This window comes from Centropristis striata, chromosome 1 (genome assembly GCF_030273125.1).
Source record: "Centropristis striata isolate RG_2023a ecotype Rhode Island chromosome 1, C.striata_1.0, whole genome shotgun sequence".
NCBI classification, from domain to species: domain Eukaryota; kingdom Metazoa; phylum Chordata; class Actinopteri; order Perciformes; family Serranidae; genus Centropristis; species Centropristis striata.
The window spans coordinates 4,369,804-4,396,505 of NC_081517.1; the positions used below are offsets into that span (position 1 = coordinate 4,369,804).

General features: G+C 35.6%; 1 protein-coding gene across 1 annotated transcript; it reads left to right on the forward strand.

The window, feature by feature from the left end:
• The first annotated feature begins 309 nt into the window (after nt 1-309).
• LOC131990547 (probable ATP-dependent RNA helicase DDX17) lies at nt 310-21,226 on the forward strand. Its single transcript, XM_059355664.1, has 13 exons — nt 310-611; nt 3,704-3,863; nt 5,695-5,791; nt 6,852-6,985; nt 8,432-8,497; nt 8,622-8,763; nt 10,502-10,662; nt 11,558-11,730; nt 11,885-11,995; nt 12,112-12,173; nt 14,332-14,391; nt 18,147-18,386; nt 19,520-21,226. Exons 1-13 carry the CDS (start codon nt 559-561, stop codon nt 20,005-20,007), a joined length of 1,947 nt encoding a protein of 648 aa, XP_059211647.1. The 5' UTR covers nt 310-558; the 3' UTR covers nt 20,008-21,226.
• Nucleotides 21,227-26,702: the final 5,476 nt, after the last annotated feature.

Here is a 26,702-nt window from a genome sequence, read left to right on the forward strand (position 1 = left end):
TATATATATATATATATATATATATATATATATATATATATATATATATAAATAATGTAATTATTAAAATGAATTATATAAAAAATTATTTATAAGAATTATTTATAAGAATTATAAATAATAATCTTCTACTGTTTAGCGACAGAGAGGCTGCTGGCACAGCGACACCAACCGCCAAAAAAAAACCCCTTAAAAAAACCTTCACCAATTGTATTCACCATTGTTACTTAGCAACAATTTGTACGTAGCGTCCGTAGTATCGAGGGGACGCTACGTAGAACTACTAGTTGAAGTTACGTCGCTAAAGAGGGCAGGGAAGGAAGCAAACGGGAGGTGCAGAGCGGCCGCTGAGCTAGTGACGCATACAACAATTGTTTACTAAATTCTCTATCTCGGCGTTATTATCGGCTAATATACATAGATACAGTCTTCCAAACGTAAACTGCGCGTCTTTTTTGCTGTTTCTGACAGTGCACAACGTAAACAAACTGGTGTCAACAACTGAAGCTTGCGTTTCAATTTTTTTTGCGGAGAAGAAAGTTTACTTTTCCCGACAACATGAGAGGGGGAGCGTCCTATGGAGACAGAGACAGGGACCGTGGACGAGACAGGTATGTTTTTAGTTTATATTGACACATATTGTCTTCAAATAACATGCAGGGAATTTGACTCAAAGCTGCGCCTCTGGTAAGACTCCAGTATCGAGATAATAAGTCCCTGAAGGCCTCTTAGGAGTAGTTTGTTCTTACTTTCACTGTAAACACACTCACACAGTAAAGGTCATATTATCACCACAGTCTGTAGACTGGAGCGCAGATACCAAAACAAGTCCAGGAGTGTGAAAATTACACAGTAAATTGTGTCATCATAGTATTATTAATATTATGGTTATGTGGTAGAACAGTCACCCGAAACACTCATCTGAAAGTCATCACACTAATTAGTTGAACCATTTTTGTGACGTTTCTTTATCAGACTATGCACATTACAACACATAAACTCGACATTATATAATTCAAGTGCAAATTATTAGCCAATCTAGGCATATATATGTATGCAGTACTTCATTACACAAGTGCACTTAAAGATCAAAACAGACATGAAAATGATACATGTCTTCAAACACATATGTAACACATTAACCCTATAAAGCCAAGTGTATCATATTAGATACAGTAATTTTTGAGACCTCTACATCATCAAAAACCTGATGTATACATGTGTTGAAGATAAACAAACTGAGCAACAAATTGCACAAAAATACCAGATGTAGCAAAAATGATATGCAGGTTCCACGAATGGATCAGTCATTGCTGCATTAAAAAACTTCATATCAGCAGATGTATGATGTTGTGTTATATGGAAAAAATATGTGTTTTGCATGTTTGAGGAAAAAGGAAAAGTCAAAGTCTTAATAGGTTAAATATGTTAGGGTTTATATGTTTTTGTTAGTTCGAGAAAAACAAACTGTGAGCAACAAAATGCACAAAAAGAACTGATGTATCAAATATGATACAAATTAGAATTCATATATGCAATTTATTTATTTCTTAAAATTCGTCAGCAGGTTAATAAGCACTCAGTTTTTACAAAAATTGAATTTTCTGGCAATTATTTCATGGTTCAGGCTTTATAAGGTTAATATTATGGTTATGTGGTAGAACAGTCACCCGAAACACTCATCTGAAAGTCATCACGCTAATTAGTTGAACCATTTTGTGACGTTTCTTTATCAGACTATGCACATTACAACACATAAACTCGACATTATATCATTCAAGTGCAAATTATTAGCTCCTCTAGGCATATATGTATGCAATACTTCATTACACAACTGCACTTAAAGATCAAAACAGACATGAAAATGATACATGTCTTCAAACACATATGTAACACATTAAGGCTATGTAAATAAAGCAGCTCACACATGAAGTCTAGATGAGCCCCCTGGTGGACTTTTGCTGCTAAGGGCTTTATGAAAATAACAATTCTGCAAGTAACGTCCGGGTTTATGGATTAAGTAGTAAACATTTGGTCACACATCAACCTTAAAGACATAAAAAGGATAATTACATCATCTCTTTAGTTAAAGTAGTAACTGCAGTGTTGACACATCAACTGTTGACAGCCAGTAAACAGCCAGTCATTGTGTAAAATATACAATATATTGCTGCCTAGGGCTGGGCGATATGGACCAAAAGTCATATCCCGATATATTTAGGCTGAATATTGATATATGATATATATCCTGATATTTTTATTGCAAAGTGAGAGCAAATTTTCAGTCAAAGTCAAAGCCAGATATGACATGTCACAAGTAGTTTTATTGAAACCGTTTATTTAAGTGAACATAAATACTGTAAAACAACAGGAGTACCTTTTTAAAAAAAAATCAGTGCACATTTAAATAAAAAAACCTATGAAATACAATAGGCCAATCTTTTTCTGAAATAAATATATTTATATGAGAAAAGAATAACAAACATTACAAAATAACTAAATGTGATTTTATATATATATGGGTCAATGACGTGATCTAATGCAGTGTCAGTTGGTGTAACCAGTCATTTTTTCCCCATAAAAATCTGATTATATATAGGAAAATAAATGTGAACTACATTGAGGAAAAATACAATCCAAGTTTACAATGCAATACTATGGTATATAACAAATTTTTACATAATTTGTATTTAAAATATGTTCTGCTCAATATTGACGAAATGTGTAAATGTAGAAATACTAAAAAAATAAATTAATTTCATGTTTTTCAAAATTAAGTAATTATTTTTAGTTTAGTTTAGTTTAGTTTATTATTAAGATCCCCATTAGCTGCAGCAAAGCCACAGTTGAAAACACAAAACATAATAAAAATAAAAACCAAACAAAACAAAAATTATTCACATATTAATCCATATTACACACATTTCTACATATCATATATGTCTACATCATTACAAAATCTACTAACACATAATACATATGTTGTATATACACATTCGTTCTACAGCATATACATTATAATAACACATATCATATATCTATAGAAATATACTACCGGTACATACATATAAATATACCATATTTTCTTATTTTGATAAATACTGTTTTATTATTACATTATTATTATTATTATTATTATTATTATACATAATTATATGTATAAGTCCACTTAAATACAATGTGGGAGGATGAAGTATTTAATATTTATCATTTTTTGTGGTTACACCATTTGACATCTATATATATATATATATATATATATATATATATATATATATATATATATATATATATAAAGAACTATATCAATATATGTGATATGGCCTAATTCCATATCACATTTAAAAATATAGTGATATATTTTTTATATCAATATATCGCCCAGCCCTATTGCTGCCTTGCTCCTTCTCCATTGATGAAATGTGTAAATGTAGAAAAACTAAAAAAAAAAAATAATTTAGTGTTTTTCAAAATTAAGTAATTATATGTATAGGTCCACTTAAATACAATGTAGGTGGATGAAGTATTTAATATTTATCATTTTTTTGTGGTTACACCATTTGACATCTTGTCAACCCTTATTTGTCATTGACCCTATATATAAAAAAATAACTATATCAATGTGATATGGCCTAATTCCATATCACATTTAAAAATATAGTGATATATTTTTTATATCCTTCTTCCCTGTATTATCTCTCAGGCCACGGTTTGGAGCCATGAACAGTCGCAGTGGACCCCCACCAATGAAGTTTGGGAATCCAGGTGAGCGCCTCCGCAAGAAGAGGTGGAACCTGGATGAGCTGCCAAAATTTGAGAAGAACTTCTACACTGAACACCCTGAGGTCCAACACATGAGTCAGGTATGTCTTCACTCTCTCTCTCCCTAACTTACACCCACAAACAAGGGAATTATTGGGGTGTTAGGGGTGTTTTATCATTCACAAGGGGTGTCAGGATTTCAATTCTGAATCGGAAATCAATCGAAGTGAGGATAGTATTTCCGTTTGAAAAGAAAAAATTGAAATGAAAAGAAAATTCCAGAAAACATATGGCAGTTTTATCACACTTGATACCATGATGCCTTTCTTATTAAAGAAGACTTTGAACAAAAAGTGAATGTGATACATTGGCATAGCCATCAGTGCTAAAAAACAAAACACAAATGTTTAAATTGAGAAGTAACTCTAACTGACCTTAAAATAGAAAGTGTAATCTAAACCTCTGAAGTCCAGGAGATTATGTTTCAAATTTGTCAACTTCCTATGTATTAATTTCTGTCTCTGTTTAGCATCTTTCAGTCTGTCCTTACATCACATGCATGGCTCCTTTTTCTCCACACAAACTTGGCTATTTGCTTGCATGTTCGAAATAAAGACAACCAATCAATCAATCAAATGGGAATGAACAGAGAAATAATGGAAATAAAATTAAAATACAGGGAATACATATCTTCTCAGGCTGCATTTACAATATCATATGCCGATAAGCTTTTATGTTATCATAAGAAGACATAATCTGTTCATTTGTCAAAATAAAAAAATAATGATTTGAGTTGGGAGGTGTATATTTAAAAAAATCTTCAGTTTGGACATTAAATATTCTGGTATTCTGAATTATGTTATAATTATTATATCTGTTTTATTTCTTTAGACAACCTGCCCACATTTTTGGAAGTGGGCTTTTACATCCCACATTTTACCTGGTAGCAAGCAAAAAAATGAGGGAGCTGTTCCTTTAGGATACTTTCTGCTGGTTAACTCAAATATATATATTTTTAATTAATATATTCACTCCAGTGTATGGAAGAGGATTAGGGCCACACATGAAAAAAAAAATTGAGTTCTGATTTATTCTCAGAATTGTGACTTTGGAGAATTCGTAGTTTAAACCTCTGAAGTCCAGGAGATTTTGGTTCAAATTTGTCAACTTCCTCTGCATTCATTTCTGTCTGTGTTTAGCATCTTTCAGTCTGTCCTTACATCACATGCATGGCTCCTTTTTCTCCACACAAACTTGGCTATCAGTCAGAGTTTTCATTTTATTTTAATTAACAAAGTATAAAGCTGCCAGGAACCCAAAATACAAACAAAAGACACAGTTGTCTATGGAAATGTACCTTTTTTTATTTATTATTATTATTTTTTTTACCATTTATACACACAAAAACAGCAGAAAAATAATAAATAATAAAACTACAAAACAGTCTATTTGCATGTAAATTAAAAATAGTAATAGTTTTCATTGTAAAAAAGAAAATGCACATTTTAAAAATGGTCTAGAAACATAAATGTCACACTGTGAAAGCTCCTATGATTGCACTTTCAACTGGCTTTCTCAGCTTGTCTACATATCATATATAAATAAAGTTATTACTGTAAATAAAACATGTGTATTTTCAATAAATAGATGGACTCCAGAGAGTTAACCGTGGATTTGGAGAAGTACGACACCCCTAGTGGGCAGCAACAATTGTGTAGTTGTTTCAGACATTATTGATACACAAACCAACAAACATAAACCAATTTAAAGCCCTTATTGATAAGTACAGTCATGACTTAAACTAAACTAAACTATACTTTTACTAAATCAGAATAATTTAAACAGAAGGTATCCTAAATAAAACATTAATATTGTATACACCGTGTCCAAATGTATGTTTTCTCTTTCCCCCTCTTTCTCTGTTGTGTCCAGTATGAAATGGAAGAGTTTCGCAGGAAGAAGGAGATCACCGTCAGAGGAACAGGCTGTCCAAAGGCGGTCACGGCTTTCCACCACGCGCAGTTTCCTCGTTAGTAAACCCACATTATACAGACTAAAAGGTCTAATCTCATAATTGAAGCAGCATCTGTGGGCTATTAAATACACATTTAGATCTGAAGCCCCTTGTTTGGTCAGTTAAACCAAAACAATACAACTGATCTGAATGACCTGTTGCAGTGTTAGTTAACTGTTTCTTACCAGGGGCCGGATTCACAAAAGTGTTCTTAAGATAAAACTTAAGAAAGTCCATTTTTGAATCCTTTTCATGTCTTTTCGTGTCTTTGTAAGTCATTTTGGTCATTTGTGTCTTCTGTGGGGGTTTATTGGTCATTCTGTCTGCTCATTTTGTGTCTTTTTTTAGTAATTTTGTGTCTTTTTTTAGCCATTGTGTCTTTTTGTGTCTTTTTTTTAGTCATTTTCTGTCTTTTTTTGGCCATTTTGTGTCTTTTTTTAGTAATTTTGTGTCTTTTTTTAGCCATTGTGTCTTTTTGTGTCTTTTTTTAGTAATTTTTTGTCTTTTTTTAGCCATTGTGTCTTTTTGTATCTTTTTTTAGTAATTTTGTGTCTTTTTTTAGTCATTTTGTGTCTTTTTTTAGCCATTGTGTCTTTTTGTGTCTTTTTTTAGTCATTTTGTGTCTTTTTGTGTCTTTTTTTAGTCATTTTGTGTCTTTTTTTTACTTTCAAAACACTATCATGCTCAATAAAAAAAAAAGAAATGTTGCAAATGTGAACAAAGGTTGCAAATATAACATATAAGCGGGTTCCATCCAGTTCTATCATTTTATACTAAATATATTTGAGCTTGTCTCCAGTTTTACTTGGTATATCATCATCAAACTGAAACTGGCCTCATGGAGTTTACAGCCAGAACTGTAGAGGTAAATTTACAGTAGGGCTCCACACTGCTTTGTTTTCTAGTCTGGATGTGATGAAGAAGTCTGGATTTGGTGCTTTTGGTGACTCCAGAGGATTAGGAATGCTTTGTGAATCCGGCCCCAGGACTATTATTATGTTTACAAGAAGAAAATATTAATTGATAGTGGCAGGGACTGAAAGATAGAAACCAACTGTGTGTCTTCTTCTGGCAGAGTATGTGAACGAGGTGCTGATTCAGCAGAACTTCAAGGAGCCAACAGCGATCCAGTGCCAGGGCTTCCCTGCGGCCCTGAGCGGCAGGGACCTGGTGGGGATCGCACAGACCGGCTCTGGAAAGACCCTGGCTGTAAGGCTGCCTGGCTCATTTACACAGCACATCTCATAAGATACAAAGGGCTGACAGCTAAACTTAACATTTAAATAGAAACGGAAACATTAACTAGAACTGCTAAAGAAATACAACAGGGATTATTCCCATGCTGACACTGGTGCAGACAGACAAGCAGTGGTGGAAGAAGTATTCAGATCTTAACCCTCTATGGTACACATTATTATGCCAGTTAGGAAAAAAATGTTTTGGAGTTTTTTTTTTGTCTTAAAATAGACTAAATAAACACAAGCTGAAGAAATTTTACAGTTTTGTTTTTTTTGTGGAAATTTTTCAACATTGTACCATAATGGTGCACAAGTGAAAAAGTTTTTAAAATTAATTTTAACATTTATTTAACATGTATAAAAGCTTCAACAGTACAATACATAACATTTTAAATTTAAAAACATTATAAAAGGAACTTTTTAAAACTGGTTTCTTGTCTGAATGTTGCCTGAAGGAAACATTGAACCAACGACCCATTGAAATTATTGTCTTGTGTTTGAAACTATTTAAAAAATGAAGGTTTGCTCCCCTATAAGTAGGAGTAGATTTTTTTTCCAAATGGAAAAGGGCCAGGAAATTACATTTGAGGGTTTTTTTTTTTGTTTTTTTTGTGGCGCAAAGCTGTTTCTTTTGCAAAATAGGGTTTCAACATGGCCTCCTGGAGGTCATGTGACAAATTAAAGCATTGTTAGTGGTTCCCTATACTCTTCCCTCTTAAAGTATGGCATCACTCAAAAACATGCAATGTAGAAATTTGACAGGCCAAAAATGGGTATGTTGTCTGAGGGCAACACTGTACCATAGAGGGTTAAGTAAAAGTACTAATACCACACTGTGAAATTACTCCACTACAAGTAAAAGTCCTGCATTCAAAACTTACAGAAGTAAAAGTACAAAACTATCAGCATCAAAATGTACTTAAAGTGTCAAAAGTAAAAGTACTCATTATGCAGAATGAACCCACTCACATTGTTTTATATATTCCAAATATATTATTGGATTATTATTATGATGCATTTATGTAAGCAGCATTTAATTTCATCAAGACAGTGCTCATTTTAGCAACTTAATATACTGTTATGAGGTTTAATTTAAAAAAAACAATAAGAAATCCATGTTTAAATGTATTTTTTGTGTGAAATCTGGACCTGAAAAGTAACTAAAGGTGTCAGCTAAATGTAGTGGAGTAAAAAGTTCAATATTTGCCTCAAAATGTAGTGGAGTAGAAGTATAAAGTTACATAAAATGGAAATACTCAAGTAAAGTACAAGTACCTCGAGAACACATGAATATTAGGAAGAGCAATTCAGCAGCTTGAGAGTTTAGATAATGTGTTTTTTTTTCTCAAATGAATTGGTTTGCCAGATTTTCTGTGGCATAATTGTATGATTTACTTATCTTTTGTGTTTGCTGCAGTATCTTCTTCCTGCTATTGTACACATCAATCACCAGCCCTATCTGGAGAGGGGAGATGGCCCTATTGTGAGTGCCAATTCTGTTTTGCGATATTATGTTAGCATGATTTATCTAAATTGTTCTTCTTTAGTCCGGGCATACAGTCAGTCTGTAAAACCTTCCTCATTCCTTTTCCATCCTGTCTTCACAGTGTCTGGTGGTGGCTCCAACCAGAGAGCTGGCTCAGCAGGTCCAACAGGTCGCATATGATTATGGAAAGTCTTCCCGTATCAAAAGCACATGTGTCTATGGTGGAGCACCCAAAGGACCACAGATTCGAGACCTCGAGAGGGGTGGGTATGGTCGTTGATGGGAACATGCATCGAATTATTCAAAACAGTTTGAAATTCAAAACTTTATATGAACAATCAAATGCAGTTTGTACTATATGTTTTTAAGTACTTTGGGGTGGGGAACTAAGTTGACTTTGAAATATTCAGTGAACAAAACACACAATGTTGCACAATACAGACTCCTCTCGTTTAGTGATATGAGTAGAGAATAGAATAAGGGACTCCTCTCGTTTAGTGATATTAGTAGAGAATAAAATACGGGACTCCTCTCGTTTAGGGATATGAGTAGAGAATAAAATAAGGGACTCCTCTCGTTTAGCGATATGAGTAGAGAATAGAATAAGGGACTCCTCTTGTTTAGTGATATGAGTAGAGAATAGAATAAGGGACTCCTCTCTATGAGTAGAGAATAAAATAAGGGACTCCTCTCGTTTAGCGATATGAGTAGAGAATAGAATAAGGGACTCCTCTCTATGAGTAGAGAATAAAATAAGGGACTCCTCTCGTTTAGCGATATGAGTAGAGAATAGAATAAGGGACTCCTCTTGTTTAGTGATATGAGTAGAGAATAGAATAAGGGACTCCTCTCTATGAGTAGAGAATAGAATAAGGGACTCCTCTCGTTTAGTGATATGAGTAGAGAATAGAATAAGGGACTCCTCTCGTTTAGTGATATGAGTAGAGAATAGAATAAGGGACTCCTCTTGTTTAGTGATATGAGTAGAAAATAGAATGTGGGACTCCTCTCGTTTAGCGATATGAGTAGAGAATAGAATAAGGGACTCCTCTTGTTTAGTGATATGAGTAGAGAATAGAATAAGGGACTCCTCTCTATGAGTAGAGAATAGAATAAGGGACTCCTCTCGTTTAGTGATATGAGTAGAGAATAGAATAAGGGACTCCTCTCGTTTAGTGATATGAGTAGAGAATAGAATAAGGGACTCCTCTCGTTTAGTGATATGAGTAGAGAATAGAATGTGGGACTCCTCTCGTTTAGTGATATGAGTAGAGAATAGAATGTGGGACTCCTCTTGTTTAGTGATATGAGTAGAGAATAGAATAAGGGACTCCTCTCTATGAGTAGAGAATAGAATAAGGGACTCCTCTCGTTTAGTGATATGAGTAGAGAATAGAATAAGGGACTCCTCTCGTTTAGTGATATGAGTAGAGAATAGAATAAGGGACTCCTCTTGTTTAGTGATATGAGTAGAAAATAGAATGTGGGACTCCTCTCGTTTAGCGATATGAGTAGAGAATAGAATAAGGGACTCCTCTCGTTTGGTGATATGAGTAGAGAATAGAATAAGGGACTCCTCTCGTTTAGTGATATGAGTAGAGAATACAATAAGGGACTCCTCTCGTTTAGCGATATGAGTAGAGAATTTGATATTTTAAAAAATATATTTCAAGTGCTAGCTTTCAATTTTAAAATGTTATATTTGAATATGCTTCTATATTTTTTTCCCTAAATATTGTATCTGCTTGTTTTTAGTCTTAAATTTTTATATCCATTCTTGTCCGCTTATCCGGGGCCGGGTCGCGGGGGCAGCAGGCTAAGCAGGGCAAATGTCATTCTATATATGTCTCTTTTAAACATTTTAACGTTTTGTGTAAAGCACTTTGAATTGCCCTGTTGTTGAAAGGTGCTATACAAATAAGCCTGCCTTGCCTTGCCTTGCACTCCAGCTTGTGCCTCTATCTTTTTTGTTGTTGACATGATCAATTTGTCTGACTGTAGGTGTGGAGATCTGTATTGCCACACCTGGCCGCCTCATTGACTTCTTGGAGAGCGGCAAGACGAACCTGCGGCGCTGCACCTACCTGGTGCTGGACGAGGCCGACCGCATGCTGGACATGGGCTTTGAGCCACAGATTCGCAAGATAGTTGAACAAATCAGGGTAAGTTCAGTCACCATGACTGCTCATTTTAAAATGATCACCTTTTCTAATTGACTCTGATTTACCATGCAACAAGGCCTGAATTTAAATGTTGTATTTTCAAGGTTTAAAAAGTGCTTGGATTTTGGATAAAGTGCTTGTAAATGCTTGAAATTCTTACTGTATTTCTCTTGCAATCTGACTATATCCATCTATAGTCTATAGATAATCACATGTTCAATGTAAAAAAATAAAGAGTAGCCTATATGAAATGAAGACCGTTCCTCCTAAAAGTGTAACACCATCGCTGTTGCTATGGTTCAGTGAAATCTGCCCCTTTTAGTATGTAAGTACTCATCTAAAACATGCAATTTACAACAGGTGTCAGATACTGGAAAAGCTTGAAAATTGACGTTGAAAGTCCTTGAAAAGTGCTTGAATTTGACCACTCAAAAAGTGTATGAACCTTGAATAAAGTTAGATAAAAAATAAACATACAGTACAGGCCTTTCCTTTATTTTCATGACTATTGACATTGTAAATTCATCAAAACTATTAATGAACACATGTGGAATTATGTACTTAACAAAAAAGTGTGAAATAACTGAAAACATGTCTTATATTCTAGTAAGCAAAGGGTGGTTACTTTGAGGAATCTAAAATACAAGACATGTTTTCAGTTATTTCACACTTTTTTTGTTAAGTACATAATTCCATATGTGTTCATTCATAGTTTTGATGCCTTCAGTGAGAATCTACAATGTAAATAGTCATGAAAATAAAGAAAAACGCATTGAATGAGAAGGTGTGTCCAAACTTTTGGCCTGTACTGTATGTAATATGTTTATATAACTTATTAAAATAGAGGCATTTTTCATTTTAAATGAGTTTGGTGCTTTCTCTCTCTGTCTCTCAGCCAGACAGACAGACTCTGATGTGGAGCGCTACCTGGCCCAAGGATGTTCGTCAGCTTGCAGAGGATTTTCTGAGGGACCACATCCAGATTAATATCGGCGCTCTGGAGCTCAGCGCCAACCACAACATCCTGCAGATTGTCGATGTTTGCATGGAGACTGAAAAGGACCAGAAGTAAGGATAGCCAGTGAGATGATATCTGATTAAAGATGACATTCTGTCATGTTTATCTCATTAAATGCATTAATATTGTTATAGAACATGAGCTTATCCGTTCACACAGCCGATACTGAGCTAAGTGCCACTGATTATCTCTCCCTGGCTACAGACTGTTTCAGCTGATGGAGGAGATAATGGCTGAGAAAGAGAACAAAACAATCATCTTTGTGGAGACTAAGAAGCGTTGTGATGATCTTACCAGGAGGATGAGGCGGGACGGGTGAGAAATTACTGTCTGTTATGACAGTTTCGATGAATTCTGCAAGTGTTTGATAGACAGAAGCTATTCAGAGTTTCCACTAATCTTCCCACTTCATTGTGGTTTTGTTTTTCTAGGTGGCCAGCCATGTGTATCCATGGAGACAAGAGCCAACCTGAGAGAGACTGGGTTCTTGCAGGTAGGAATGGTTCTAATACAGGGCTACCACTTTCCTCCAGACCTTTGTTGTTGATCATCTCCTCACCTGAACTGGTGTTCCACTGTCACACCTTAGGGCAGTAGTTCTCAACCTTGGGGTCGGGACCCCAATTGGGGTCGCGAGATGATTTCTGGGGGTCGCCAAATCATTTTGGAAGTCAGCTCTGTCTCCACTGTGTTAAAGTGTTCATGTGTTAATGTGTTTTAGGTCTTTTTTTGGGGGGGTCATTTTGTGTCTTTTTTTGATCATTTTCTGGTCAATTTGTGTCTTTTTTGGTAATTTTGTTTCCTTTTTTTGGTCATTTTGTGTCTTTTTTTTAGTCATTTTTGTGTCTTTTTTGGTCATTTTTTTTCTTTTTTGTGTCATTTAGTGTCTATTTTTTGGTCATTTTGAGTCTTTTTTGGTCATTTAGTGTCTTCTTGGTCATTTTGTGTCTTTTCCGGTCATTTTGAGAATTTTGTTTCCTTATTTTGGTTATTTTGTTTCTTTTTTTGGGACAACATGCATGTTAAATTGGGGGTCGTGACTCAAAAAGGTTGAGAACTACTGCCTTAGGGGATTACTACTACAGGTACATCTAAAAAATTTGAATATTCTTATTTTAGGTTCATTGCATGAGAGTGAAATATTTGAAGCCTGTATTTCTGTAATTTTGATGATTCTGGCTTAGAGATAATGAAAACACAAAACTCAGTGTCTCAGAAAATTTGAATATTACATAAGATCAATACAAAAAAAGGATATTTTAAACACAAATGTCATGCTTCTGAAAAGTCTGTTCATTTCTATCCATCAATACTTGGTTGGGCTCCTTTTGAATCATGAATTACTGCATTAATACTTGGTGGCATGGAGGAGATCAGCCTACAGCACCATGTTGCTTTTATAGCAGCCTTCAGCTCATCTGGTGTCTCTCACCTTCCTCTTGACAACAGCCCATAGACTCCTATGGGGTTCAGGTCAGCCCAGTAACACCATGGTCATTGAAGCAGCTTTTGGTACCTTTGCCAGTGTGGGCAGGTGCCAAGTCCTGCTGGAAAATGAAAGCAGCATCTCCAAAGAGCTTGTGGAAGCATGAAGACTCTAAAATGTCCTGCTAGATGGCTGCTATGTTGACTGTGGACTTCAGAAAACACAGTGGACCAACAGCAGCAGAGGACATGGCCCCAAACCACCAAGGTTATAATAGTTTTGGATTTTTCATTAATAGTAGTTTTAATTTCGTAGTGAATTTTTGTTTTCAAATTCAGTTAGTTTTAGTTAGTTTTGAGTGAGTTTTTCTAGTTTTAGTTTAGTTTTTAGTTTTTGAAAATGCTTAGTTTTAGTTTTTATTAGTTTTTAGTGTTAGTTTTAGTTTTTAGTTTTTAGTTTTAGTTTTTTTGTAATGGGCTTGGGTAATGGGTTGGGTCCGAGATTCAAAGTGGTCATAATACATTTTGTCTTTATCTCCTTTGGTTTATCATCTCAGCCCCAAAAAGGTTATTAACTCTTACAGTTCAGGGTGTTTTAAATTTTGGTTCTAGCGTAAACATCCCAGTCTCAGTAAACATATTCACCATGTGTTGCATGTTGAAATAGAAACACTGGATTATGAATGAAAAGAGTTGACAAAAACGAAAACTAAGGACATTTTAGTTAGTTAGTTTTAGTTAGTTTTGTAACCACAAAATACAGTTTCAGTTAATTATCGTTTTTTTAAAACTCTAGTTTTTATTTTTATTTCAGTTAACGAAAATGTTTTTTCAATTCTAGTTTTCGTTATTTCGTTAGTTTTCGTTAACTATAATAACCTTGCAAACCACCACTGACCCAGGACCATCATATTCAACTTCGGATCAATATTCTAATTTTCTGAGACACTGAGTTTTGAGTTTTCATTATCTCTAAGCCAGAATCATCAAAATTACAAGAAAAATAGGCTTGAAATATTTCACTCTACGTGTAATGAATCTATATAATGTATGAGTTTCACTTTCTGAAATGAATGACAAAAATACTGAATTTTTTCATGATTTAAATTTTTTTTAAAATGTACCTGTAGTTACTAGTTTTAAACCTATGCATTCACAATTGACTGAGTAAGGTGTTGATGCTTTCCATGTCTAATAATCCTATTAATATTTGTTAAATCCTACAGAATTTCGTAACGGTAAAGCTCCGATACTGATCGCTACAGACGTGGCCTCTCGTGGTCTGGGTATGTCTGCTCACATTCATACATGCTGCATAATCTCTCACATGATATCTCATTCTGTCTGCATTGTCCTCTGACTTATTATATTTTTCCTGTAAATAAAACAAGTTTACAGCTATAGAGAAGCACAAGTAAATAGACGGCACAGTTAACTGATGCGTAGAGTAAAACAGCCACTCTTATTTAGACCAGTAGGTAAGTATACTAAAGATGAGACCAGCTAGATCTGGCAATGAAATAGGAAAAAATACATATATAGCACAACATGAAATGTAGAATTATCTGCCCCCTTTTGCTCCTTTTTCATCATAGATATCACGTTTCATAAAATACAGCTGGTAAAGTATTTGGCATTGCTTTCAAAAAGAAGTGTAAGGTGTAATCCATCTGAATTTGATGTCCAGTGAAATAAATCCACACAATATATTGAAGAATATTACTTACTATTAAAACCTGACAGTTTAATGAATTGTTACACTACCGGTCAAAAGTTTTAGAACACACCAACTTTTCCAGAATTTAATTGAAAATGATGCAGTTTAATGTCTCAGTGTACTCTGAAATTAATGCACATTTGCAACATTTAAAATTCTTTATTGAGCATGATAGTGTTTTGAAAGTAAAAAAAAGATTCAAAATCACATTTTATGTTGGACTAGAGGACTAAAAAAAGACACAAAATGACAAAAAAAGACACCAAAAGACACAAAATTACCAAAAAAAGACACAAAATGACTTACAAAGACATGAAAAGAATTCAAAAATGGACAAAATAGCCCAAGACTCCATAGAGTTAAGTTGTTAACCCATTTCTTGTTCCCTGAAAAAGGCCTACTTGTATAATTCTGAAATGTACATTATCTTTCAGTTTTGCTTAACCTTACCTTTTTTTATTTACCTCTGGCAGTTCACCACTTACCTTTGTACCCTTTCAAGCTGTTCATTTGACTTGAACTGCTTGAATTTCAATAAAAAACTGGAAAAATTGGGGTGTTCTAAAACTTTTGACCGGTAGTGTAAGTCTAGCATGGAGGCCACAGGCCTTCTGCTCTGCTGGGATTCTGGTCTGTTTCTTGTTACTGCAGTTAAAAAAAGCTTCCTTCAACCGGGGCTCCTTGGCACGCTGCCATGCTGAAAGGAGGGCTGTGTGGGCTCCTGCACACCTTTACCTCTCTCTCCTTTATGGTGTCAGGACAAATAACATGCAGATGCTGCTCTTATTAGCCGTTCTTCAACATATAAGATAACACATTGTGTAGGTATTCCTAGGGTTGCAAATGGTCGGAAAAAAATTGCAAAATTTCCGGTTAATTCTTTTGTCAAAATTCAAATTTTCATTTTTTGGATTGTATATTTTAATAGTGAACTTATTTAGGGCATGTTTTGGTTAAAAGTTTGCCAATTTGATTCAGTTGTTAGCATGCAGTGCATTCAGCAGCACACTGGTACGGAGGAGGATTAGAGACACACGTGAAAAAAAAAAGATTTGAGTTCTGACTTTATTCTCAGAATTTTGACTTTGGAGGATTCTGACTTTAACCCCCTGGAGTCCATCTATTTATTGAAAATACACATGTTTTATTTACAGTAATAACTTTATTTATATATGATATGTAGAGAAGCTGAGAAAGCCAGTTGAAAGTTTAATCATAAGAGCTTTCACAGTGTGCCATTTATGTTTCTAGACCATTAATTTTATTTCCATTATTTCTCTGTTCATTCCCATTTGATTGATTGATTGATTGTCTTTATTTCGAACATGCAAGCAAATAAAAAATATATATATATTAATAGATTAATAAATAAAAAACAAAACAAAAAAGCAAAAAAATTGAGAAAACAGACACTTTCTGCAAGCTCGAAAGGGAGTAGGAAGAAGTAAAAAAACGTGTCGAGTCCTACCCCTTAACAGGTCTCTATATCTATATACATATATATATGAATAATCAATATAGTCACATACAGATTTTATAAGTTTTATAAGTTCATTGAAAGTTTTCACCTTGGGATTTTGCAACCCTAGGTGTTCCTCTGATATCATTCTGGAAAAATAAATCATCTTGTGTTTTTTGCGGCAGCATTTGAATCGGGCAGTGACAGCTGAATGATCTCCAACAGAATCTAATGATCCAATGATCTCATTTGTTGGCAGGATAAATGTGAGAAGGGGGGATAAGTGACGTGAAAGAAGTGAAATCCCTATGACCATATCCTTGTTCTTTTTTCCCCTCTTCTCCTCTCAGGGTTTGGCAGCACACGGCAGCTGTAACAGTCTGTGCTGCTGTCACTGCCCCCTCAGTAAAGTAGAAGCTCGGCTAGCTTTAGCGGGATTAAAGCCCTCTTCTTGGGTAACAAAGATCCCCCCCCCCTCCCTCCCTCCCCCCCGCTGCCCAGTATTGTCAGACTTTTAAATCCAACGAGCCTTCCTTGGGAGCAGCCTGAGGTTCCTGTTTGTCTGCCCACCGATCCGTTCCCCCAAAAAAGCAGACAGACAGGGGAGAGAGAGTTAGACGGGCTCGTCTGGATCCAGTCCTGGCCAGGGTCTGAGGAGGGTCCTGCAATGCAGCGAGAGAGCAACAGAACCAGCCGTTGGTTGTGTGTGTTTAGCGGTTCTGCTCCCGTCTGACGTTGCTGGTGTGTGGAGAAGGTGAGGGGTGAATCCTGCCTCCCTCCCCCTCAGCCCCTCACTAGAAACCAGGACTGTCTACCTTTGTAAAAACAACATGATGGGGGTAAGTACCTCACCGCCCCTTTCTCTTAACTCCTCCATCAGCTCATCATACACTCAGGTACTTCCATCATAGCTCAAAGATCAGGAGACACAGTCTGTATCCCGGCAGTATACAGTAGCTTATGTTTGGTTTCTCTCTGGCACGCTGGAGGGAAAAGGTTTTGATCAGCGGTGCTGTCCGAGCCCCACATCTTCTGTAATGAGAAACAGACTCCTTTTCTGTCTTCACACGTTCTGACCAGTAATCACATTGGTGTGAAGATTATGAAGCCTAAACACAGTTTCTGTACTGAACTCAATGTCCAAAAAAAAAAGAAGGGAAGTTCAGATTCAAATCAGTTTAGTGGTGGTTCACTGAAATGATTATTTGGATATTATGTGGAATTTTGCACCGTGTCTGATAAAGCAGGTAAGCTACTCTATTTGTTTAGATTTTTAATGACAATATATCATTATCAATAGTTATATTATTATTATTATTATTATTATTATTATAATGTTTATCTACTAAATGAAGATAATTAAAATGCTTTTTTTTCTCCAGAAGCTTTATTATTATTATTATATTGTTAATCTACCAAATGAAGAGATTAGATTTTTCATTAATATTTATTTAAATATTTTTTAAATTGAATTAAAATGCTTTTTTTTCTCCAGAAGCTTTATTATTATTATTATTATTATTATTATTGTTATTGTTATTATTATTATATTTTTAATCTACCAAATGAAGAGATTTGATTTTTTCTTAATATTTATTTACCGTAAATATTTTTTTTTTATTGAATTTTCTCCAGAAGTTTTTTTTTTTTTTTTATTATTATATTGTTGATCTACAAAATGATGCCATTCGGATTCGGACATTTTTTATTAATATATATTTTTGATTAATAATTATTTAAATACATTTTAAAAATTTGGAATTAAAATGCAATTTTTGCTTCTCCAGAAGCTTTTTTTCACCCTGTGAGGTTGTAATTTTTTCCTTCCCCTCATGCTGTGAAACCGATTCCTCTTTATCCAAAAGATGTGGAAGATGTGAAGTTCGTCATCAACTATGACTATCCCAGCTCCTCGGAGGATTACGTCCACCGCATCGGACGTACGGCCCGCAGCACCAACAAGGGCACCGCCTACACCTTCTTCACCCCGGGGAACCTGCGGCAGGCCCGGGACCTGGTCCGGGTGTTGACGGAGGCTCGGCAGGCCATCAACCCGAAACTCCTTCAGCTGGTGGAGTCAGGGCGCGGCGGAGGAGGAGGAGGCGGTAAGTAGGACTGTCAGAGTATTTTTAATTTAACCCATTAAGGCCTAAAACGCCTGGAAAAAATGCCTGGAAAACCTCCTAAACCCCCTACAACCTGAAGTTTTTCTGGAAATTCAACAGAAGTTTTTCAGCCTCTGTAGCAGATAGAAATGAAATTCAAAAAGTATTTGAGAGCTTATACCGTATACCCATATTTGTCCAAACCTTCAATAAAGTTTTTTAAAAAATCAACAAACTCACCAAATGTTTCATTTGACTGAGTAAAAATCCTATGCATAATACTAATACATGCCCATCAGCAAGATGCAAACATGATATGACCATTGGAAGAAATAGACATAGTTCTCATTAGCCTACTGTAATAAAAAAAATTATATATATATATAATAATATTTATCATAATAATAATAATTCTCATAATAATAATAATAATACATTTTTCAGGGTACTCAACGACGCATAAAGTAATAAAAGACATAAACAGTCTTGATTTCTTATATCACTATCACAATCAATTATTATTATTATTGTTATTATCTCCAGATGGCCACAAATCTGTCTGTTCTTCTGTGAAAATATGTCGTCTAAAAACATATTCCTCATCCAGAAATACCGGTCGATTGGTTCCGAGGGTTCAAAGTCCGGATCAGCAATAAAATCATCGGTGCTGTTTTCATCAAGATCGCTTCCGTCACTTACTTCTAATCTCCCTCCGCTATAGTCGTCTTCAGTCATGATTTCAAAGTTCTGGAAAAGTCCCATGTTGCATTGCGACACTCCCGCATGTATTCTGATGCATTTCATTGGCCAAGAGACCGAAAATAGGTGGAAAAAACTACAAATAGTTTTTTAGTGTTAATTGAGTAGTGGAGAAGGTTTAAATAAGCATATGCTTCATCCTACTCCTTTTCGGACATGTTGCGTTCACATTATAGCTTTTGTTTTTACTATTGCTATTTTTTTTTTGTTTTGATTATTCTCATTGGATGTATTTGTTTTTGAGTTTACTTTGCTGTGTTACTCGCACATGTTCGAAATAAAAGCTGAACTGAACTGAATTCAATCACAATCCATCATACTGTAAGATAAAAGAGATATGACAATATTGACAATCCATTTGTTGTGTGTCACAGGTGGCAGGATGCGTTATCGGACCAGCAACTCCAACAACCCTAACTACATGTTTCAGGGGGAATGTGATCGCCGCATGCCCGGCGGCGCCAAAGACAGCCGCGGCGGCTTCAACCGCGACAGCCGAAACAGCCGCGATGGAGACCGCTCTACCACCTCCTCCTCCTCCTCCTACAGGGACAGGAGCCGCGATCACAGGAACAGCTACAACTCAGACCAGTACCAGAGCTACGGGGGCGGTGGCGGTGGTGGCGGGGGCTACAACCCCCGCAGCGGCGGCCAGTCCGGAGGAGGTCAGGATCAGTCCGGCCAGCAGCAGTTTGTCCAGCCTCCTCCTGCTCCTCCTCCGTCATCAGGAGGGCTGCAGCCTCTGATGGCGCAGCAGTTTGCTCACCCGCAGCCGCCGCTCATGGGCTTCATCGGGCAACCGCCGTTCCCTTTTGCCCCCGCTCCCCCCCAGCCTCCGGGTCCCGCACCTCCCCGGAAGTAGAACTACGAGAAAGAAAAACTGAGTTGATTTAGTGGCTTGGTGTGTTCACAGTGTAACTTTGTTTTTTTTACTCTCCAACTCTTGTCATCTCCAAGAGGCGGAGGTTTGAAAAGGCATTTATCTGAGGAGGTAAGGGCTCATTTTTACTATTTGTTTTGTACTTTTTAATAATAATACTAAACCTGGAACTTTTTCCTTTTCAACACTTTTTTTTTTAAAAACTCGATTGTCAGTCTTCACAGTTGCTCTCAAACATGTGCCAATGAAGAACAAATTCATTTTTGTTTTGATTCCAATTAAGCAAAGTAGCAGTGGATTTCACCAGTTTGTTGTCTCTCTCTAGTTGAAGCTGTCAGTCATTGGTTAAAAGGGAAAACAACATTAAGTGACACGTGGTCGAAAGTCTGTGCAAAAAATCATTTACCATCACATTCCAGTCTTGCTTTAGCTTCATTAAAATTCAAGATCTTTGACTTATTTTGTTTGAGGTGTTGACTTGCAATATACTCTATTACAGGGATGGGCAACTTAAATGCTGCAGGGGGCCACAATTTTTCATGTTCACTACCACAGGGCCACATATAGGAGCGTGCACTTAACCAGATATGATGAAACTGCAATTTTAAATATGTTTACAGTGCAGTAACTTAACATATTTCATGCCCAAATGCATGTATAATAGTATAAATAGGTATACAAAAGGTTTGAAGCAAATAAAAATTAACCACTTACTGTGATTTTTTTCTTTCAGTGCAAGAACAGCAGACCAACATTAATTGCAAAAAGTAATTTTGTGCATTTTTACACTGCACTTTTAAGATTTCATGCTCAAATGCATGTAGTTGTACTGAGGGCCACTTCAAGTGAGGGTGCGGGCCGTATGTGGTCCCCGGGCCTCCAGTTGCCCATCCCTGCTCTATTATATAGATTTTTGGTTTATTATTCTAAACACTGAAGAAATCCATCCAAGTTGTGAATCTTCTTCCATAGTTTTGAGAACTATGCAACCACCATTTTATTCTCTAGTGTCACGTAGTCAAATACATTTTCTCTCTTTATTTTTTTTCCTGCCTTGTAGCATTTTAAAGCCGCTGTGTTTCTATAACTGTTGAATATACATATTGTTTTAATAAGCAGATGAGCTCATGCAGAAATATTTCATTTGGATTGTTGATTAAATCGCTTGTTTCCTCTTTCATTCATTCTCCTTTTTTTCCCCCCAATAAATCAAAGAATCAAAGAGGTATTATGTAAATCATTGATCAAATAATTCACACACCAGGTGATTTCCTCATACAAATTACTTTTATTTGCCTTAAATTTGTAATACATTCTCAATTCGTACCCAGCAGTATGTACATGTGTGTTGCTTTTCTTGGTAAATATACATCATGGCATGAAGCTTTATTTACATTAGGAGCACAAACTGATTGAAATATCTTGCCACAACACTTAGTTTTGCTCTACTTTTAGTTGTGTATCCGTCCAGTTTAGTTGATTAATGCACTTTGGGTCTTAAATTACATTTTTATTTTTTTCTTCTTGCCAGTCTGATTGATTTGGAAGGTGGAGAAGATCATGTTAGTCAGGTGGCTGAGCTAAATAAAGGGGACATGCTGGACAAAAGCACCAAATTTTTTCCACATGCTCTCTATCACCATAGGTTTCAATTATTGGTAGGAGTCACTTCATCATGATTGCGGATCGGAGATGGCAGCCATATAAAGTCTATGAGAACCAATATATCTTCCAAGCCACTTAGAGGGTCAATCTTGGTGTCAAAATCTACATTTTCTGGGTCTAAGAATCATTTAAAGCTATTGAGAATATCACTAGATGATTATTTGATCAAATAAATATGTTCATTTTCACTCAGACTGGTAGGCAACTTGCTTCAAGTGCTGCAGAAAATGTTTGGACTCTGTTCACGGCAGAGTGCGGATTAGCTTCCATGTACACTGCTAAAAAAAAATATCAAGGGAACGCTTTCATCTCATGTCAGATCTTGTATATACATTTGTCCCAACAGAAAATGTAGATTTTGACACCAAGATGGACCTCCTAAGTGGCTTGGAAGATACATTGGTTCTCATAGACTTTATATGGCTGCCATCTCTGATCCACAATCTTGATGAAGTGGCTCCTACCAACAATTGAAACCTATAGTGATAGAGAGCATGTGGGAAAAATGTGGTGCTTTTGTTCAGCGTGTCCCCATTCTTCTTAAATCTGGTCCTAAGCCGCCTGACTATGTTCATCAGTTCTTGCAGCGTAAACTGCAAAACTGAAGCATAAACATGATGTAAGCAAGAGGCCGAGGTTACTGAGGACAGAGATTTGTATCTTAGGACTTACGACTCTGTACCGTATCCCTAAATGCACCTATTGGAATACTAAACCCAGACATGAAATGAGATCTAGCCGTGGGAACGCTGCTGTAGCTGGTTCTGTATCTCAGGTTCCATCAGTGCAGACAGGAGTAATCAATCACAGATGATTTGCTGAGTTAACTCCACACAGACTGGACTCATTTGAACTGATAGATGCTACTCCAGTCACAGATTGTGCCACTGTACATCATTAGGAGCAGCATTCTGTACAGACGATTGAGGCTGCAAGAAACTTGTAATTCTCATGGCAATGACAAAAAAAAAAAAAAAAAAAAAGGCAAATTTGTGGACAAGATAAATCTGATCTGCAAATGTACAGGTGCATCTCAATAAATTATAATATGATGGGAAAGTCAATTTCTAGTAGTTGAAATCAAAAAGCCCCAACCAAGTATTGAGACATATAGATGGACACTTTTCAGAGGCCATAAACATATTTTTAAACATACTTTTTAAAATTGGTCTTTTGTAATATTCAAATTTTCTGAGACACTGAATGTTAGGTCTTCATTAAATGTAAGCCATAATCATTATAATGAGAAGAAATGCAATAAATGAAGACATGAAGTGTTTCATTCTGTATGTAATGGATCTATATAATGTGTTATTTCCACTTCTTGAATATAATTACTGACATAAATAAACTTTTCTATGATATTCTAATTTATTGAGCTACACCTGTAATCACACTTGTTAGAGCTCCCTAATAAATGCATAGTTTACAATAAATCGTGCAAATGTTCTTTTATTTACAGTCTGCTTGAGCCATGAAGGACTGAAAGGTGGTTACTGAGGCGACTTATTGCTTTTCTTCCTTCCAGTCATAGAAAAATGAGTGGTGTCACTGTAGCTGTAAATAAATAAAAGTGAATCTCTTAGAGCTGATTTATAGAATTACAAACAGCCCATCACAATGATTAATGGCACTGTGTGTTGATGTGACTTGATTAACCATAATTAATGTACCACTATATAACGGAATCAATATTACTCAGTGGGTAATTGTTAAAATTGATTCCCCATGATAATATAAAGTGAATCTCCAGCTCTATCTCTATTGTAGTCACACATTTGCCCTGAGAGGCAGGTAGGGGAATAAAGTCTCATCTATATTGTTTTCTCGTCTGTTTATGACATAAGAACAGGTGGAAAAGTTTTGCCAGGATATTTCCAGATCTCTTTACATTTTTTCATCTCTGACATAGTAGTCTAGACGGATTTCAGAAAAAGGGCCTTCTAAGTGAGGAGCATTTATGGGTACAAGTCGGGAACCGGCCTACTTTACATATCTCAAGGGTGCTGAGTCCAAAAAAAATGGTTCCCAAGCGAAATTTTGACCTTCTAATTTGTATATCAAATAGCCAATTGCCCATCTTGCACAGTCATTGGACCATTTCCCCTTAGTTTTTTTGTAAGTAGGCAATCAAGATGAGGAAATTAAGTTTCTGGATCTACAGTCTAGGGTCAGAGCAAGGATATAGTGGAGGCTCAGTGTCTTTTTTATGTATATATATGTATGCAAAATACCAACTGGAACATTTAAAAGTGATATTGATAGAATATTTATGTCGGCCTTAAAAAACACACACAAATAATGCTTAATTTCACCTTAAAAGTTGGTATTTTGCATATATATAGATATACATAAAAAAGACACTGAGCCTCCACTATATCCTTGCTCTGACCCTAGACTATAGATCTAGAAACTTAATTTCCTTATCTTTCATTGGCTACTTACAAAAAAACTTGGGGAAAATGGTCCAACAACTGAGTAAGATGGGCAATTTGGCCGCCATATTGATATGCAAATGAGAAGGTCAAAAACTCAAAATTTCGATTGGGAACCATTTTTTTTTGGATTCAGCACCCTTGAAATAAGTAAAGTAGGCCGGTTCCTGACTTGTACCCATAAATGCTCCTCACTTTCACTTTTTGGACAATTCCGTATAGACTATAGGGCTGGGCGATATGGACCAAAAGTCATATCCCGATATATTTAGGCTGAATGTCGATATACGATATATATCCTGATATTTTTATCACAAAGTGAGAGCAAATGTTCAGTCAAAGCTAAATATGACATGTCACAAGTAGTTCAAATCAAAGCTCCATAAAGTGCACATTTAAATAACAAAATATCTTAAATAAAAATAGCCTATGAAATAAAATAGGCCAATATTTTTTCCAGAAATAACTATATTTATATGAGAAAGAATAACGAACATAAGAAAATAATTAAATATGACAAATCCTACTAAGGGCAGCATTTATATACAGCCATGGGAAAAAAAACATTAGACCATTGTTTTTCTATAATTTTCTTGTTTGGACAAATATGATAATAACAAAAATAGCTTATAAGAGTTTAATTTAAGAGCTGATATCTAGACATTTTCCATGGTTTTCTTGATAATAACCAAAATAATTATCAAGAAAACCATGGAAAATGTCTAGATATCAGCTCTTAAATTAAACTCTTATAAGCTATTTTTGTTATATTTGTCCAAACAAATGTACCTTTAGTTGTACCAGGCATTAAAATGAACAAGAAATTGAAAAAAAACAACAGTCTAATCATTTTTTCCATGACTGTATAAAGCAGCTTGCCTGGACCAAGGAGCACAGCACAAATTTGAATTATATCGATATGTGCAATATGGTCTAATTCCATATCACATCTAAAAATATATCAATATATCTTTTAAATCGATATATTGCCCAGCCCTACTTTGACACAGTTGAAAAAATAGAAAAAAGCTATCCTTTTCCTCTTGTTCTTAAGTTATAACGCAGCACAGAAAAGGTAACAATTTGAAAGTTCTTTCGGCTTGGAAATGTCCCTTTCCTCTCAGGGCTTCTTTAAGTTAATGCGTTTCAGAATCGTATCATTTCTCACGTGGAACCAGTCTGCCTCCAATCTCTTTTTATTTTAGTCTTCATGACCCTAAGTGCTGCAATCAACCCAATGACTGAATATCTAGAATGATTCTGTAACATCATTTGATGTGCCATTTGTCTCACAAAGTAATTCTCTGATGAACATGAACATATGAAAACAACGAGCGAACCTGTATACATATATACAAAGCAAATGAAAATCAAATGTTTCATCTCAGGCACGTTGTGGTAGAATCAAACTGGATGTCAACTCAGGACGCCACGTCCCTCTTTGGGTCACTAAACAGTACAGAAGCATCTCAATACATTAGAATATGATGGAAAAGTCCATTTCCAGTAGTTCAAGTCAAACAGCCCCAACCAAGTATTGAGGCCAACATTTCCATATTAAACAAACTCTTTAAAATTGGTCTTTTGTAATATTCAAATTATTTTGAGACACTGAACTTTAGGTCTTCATTAAATGTAAGCCATAATAATCATAATTAGAAGAAATTAAATTAAGACATGAAATGTTTCATTCTGTGTGTAATGGATCTATATAATGTGTTATTTCCGCTTTTTGAATTTAATTACTGACATAAACTTTTCTATCATATTATAATTTATTGAGATGCACCTGTAGAAGGCAGAAAATTAGAAAAGACAATGTGTTGAATTATGGAATGGTTTCATGTGCAAAATTAAAAGTGCATGAAAGTTCATGTTGTGTAAAATAACTCTTGTAAATAAATCAAATCCTGAGTGAAACAAAAAAAGTTTCCCGATCTTTCGACAACTAAGAAACGTGCAGAAATTAAAAGCTAGATTTCAGCATAATTATCAGGGGCAGAGACTGTGAAAAGGCATATTGTCACAGCTTAGAGACACACACTGCCCATGCATGACACAAATGTTAAAAACCAACCAAGGCAATCATGAAAACTAGGTACCAATTCATTATGTTTGCTCCCAGGAGACACTGGTGTGGTTTTCTTTTTACAGTTAGAACTGCATATCAACTCCTCCAACCGTGGACTCTTACAGATAAAAGGGAGTTAGCTGAGCTAAATAAAGGGGACACGCTGGACAAAAGCACCAAGTTTTTTCCACATGCTCTCTATCACCATAGGTTTCAATTATTGGTAGGAGCCACTTCATCATGATTGCGGATCGGAGATGGCAGCCATATAAAGTCTATGAGAAACAATATATCTTCCAAGCCACTTAGAAGGTCAATCTTGGTGTCAAAATCTACATTTTCTGGGTCAAGGAATCATTTCAAGCCATTGAGAATATCACAAGATGATTATTTGATCCAATAGATATGTTCATTTTCACCCAGACTGGTAGGCAACTCGCTGCAAGTGCTGCAGAAAATGTTTGGACTCTGTTCACGGGAGAGTGCGGATTAGCTTCCATGTACAC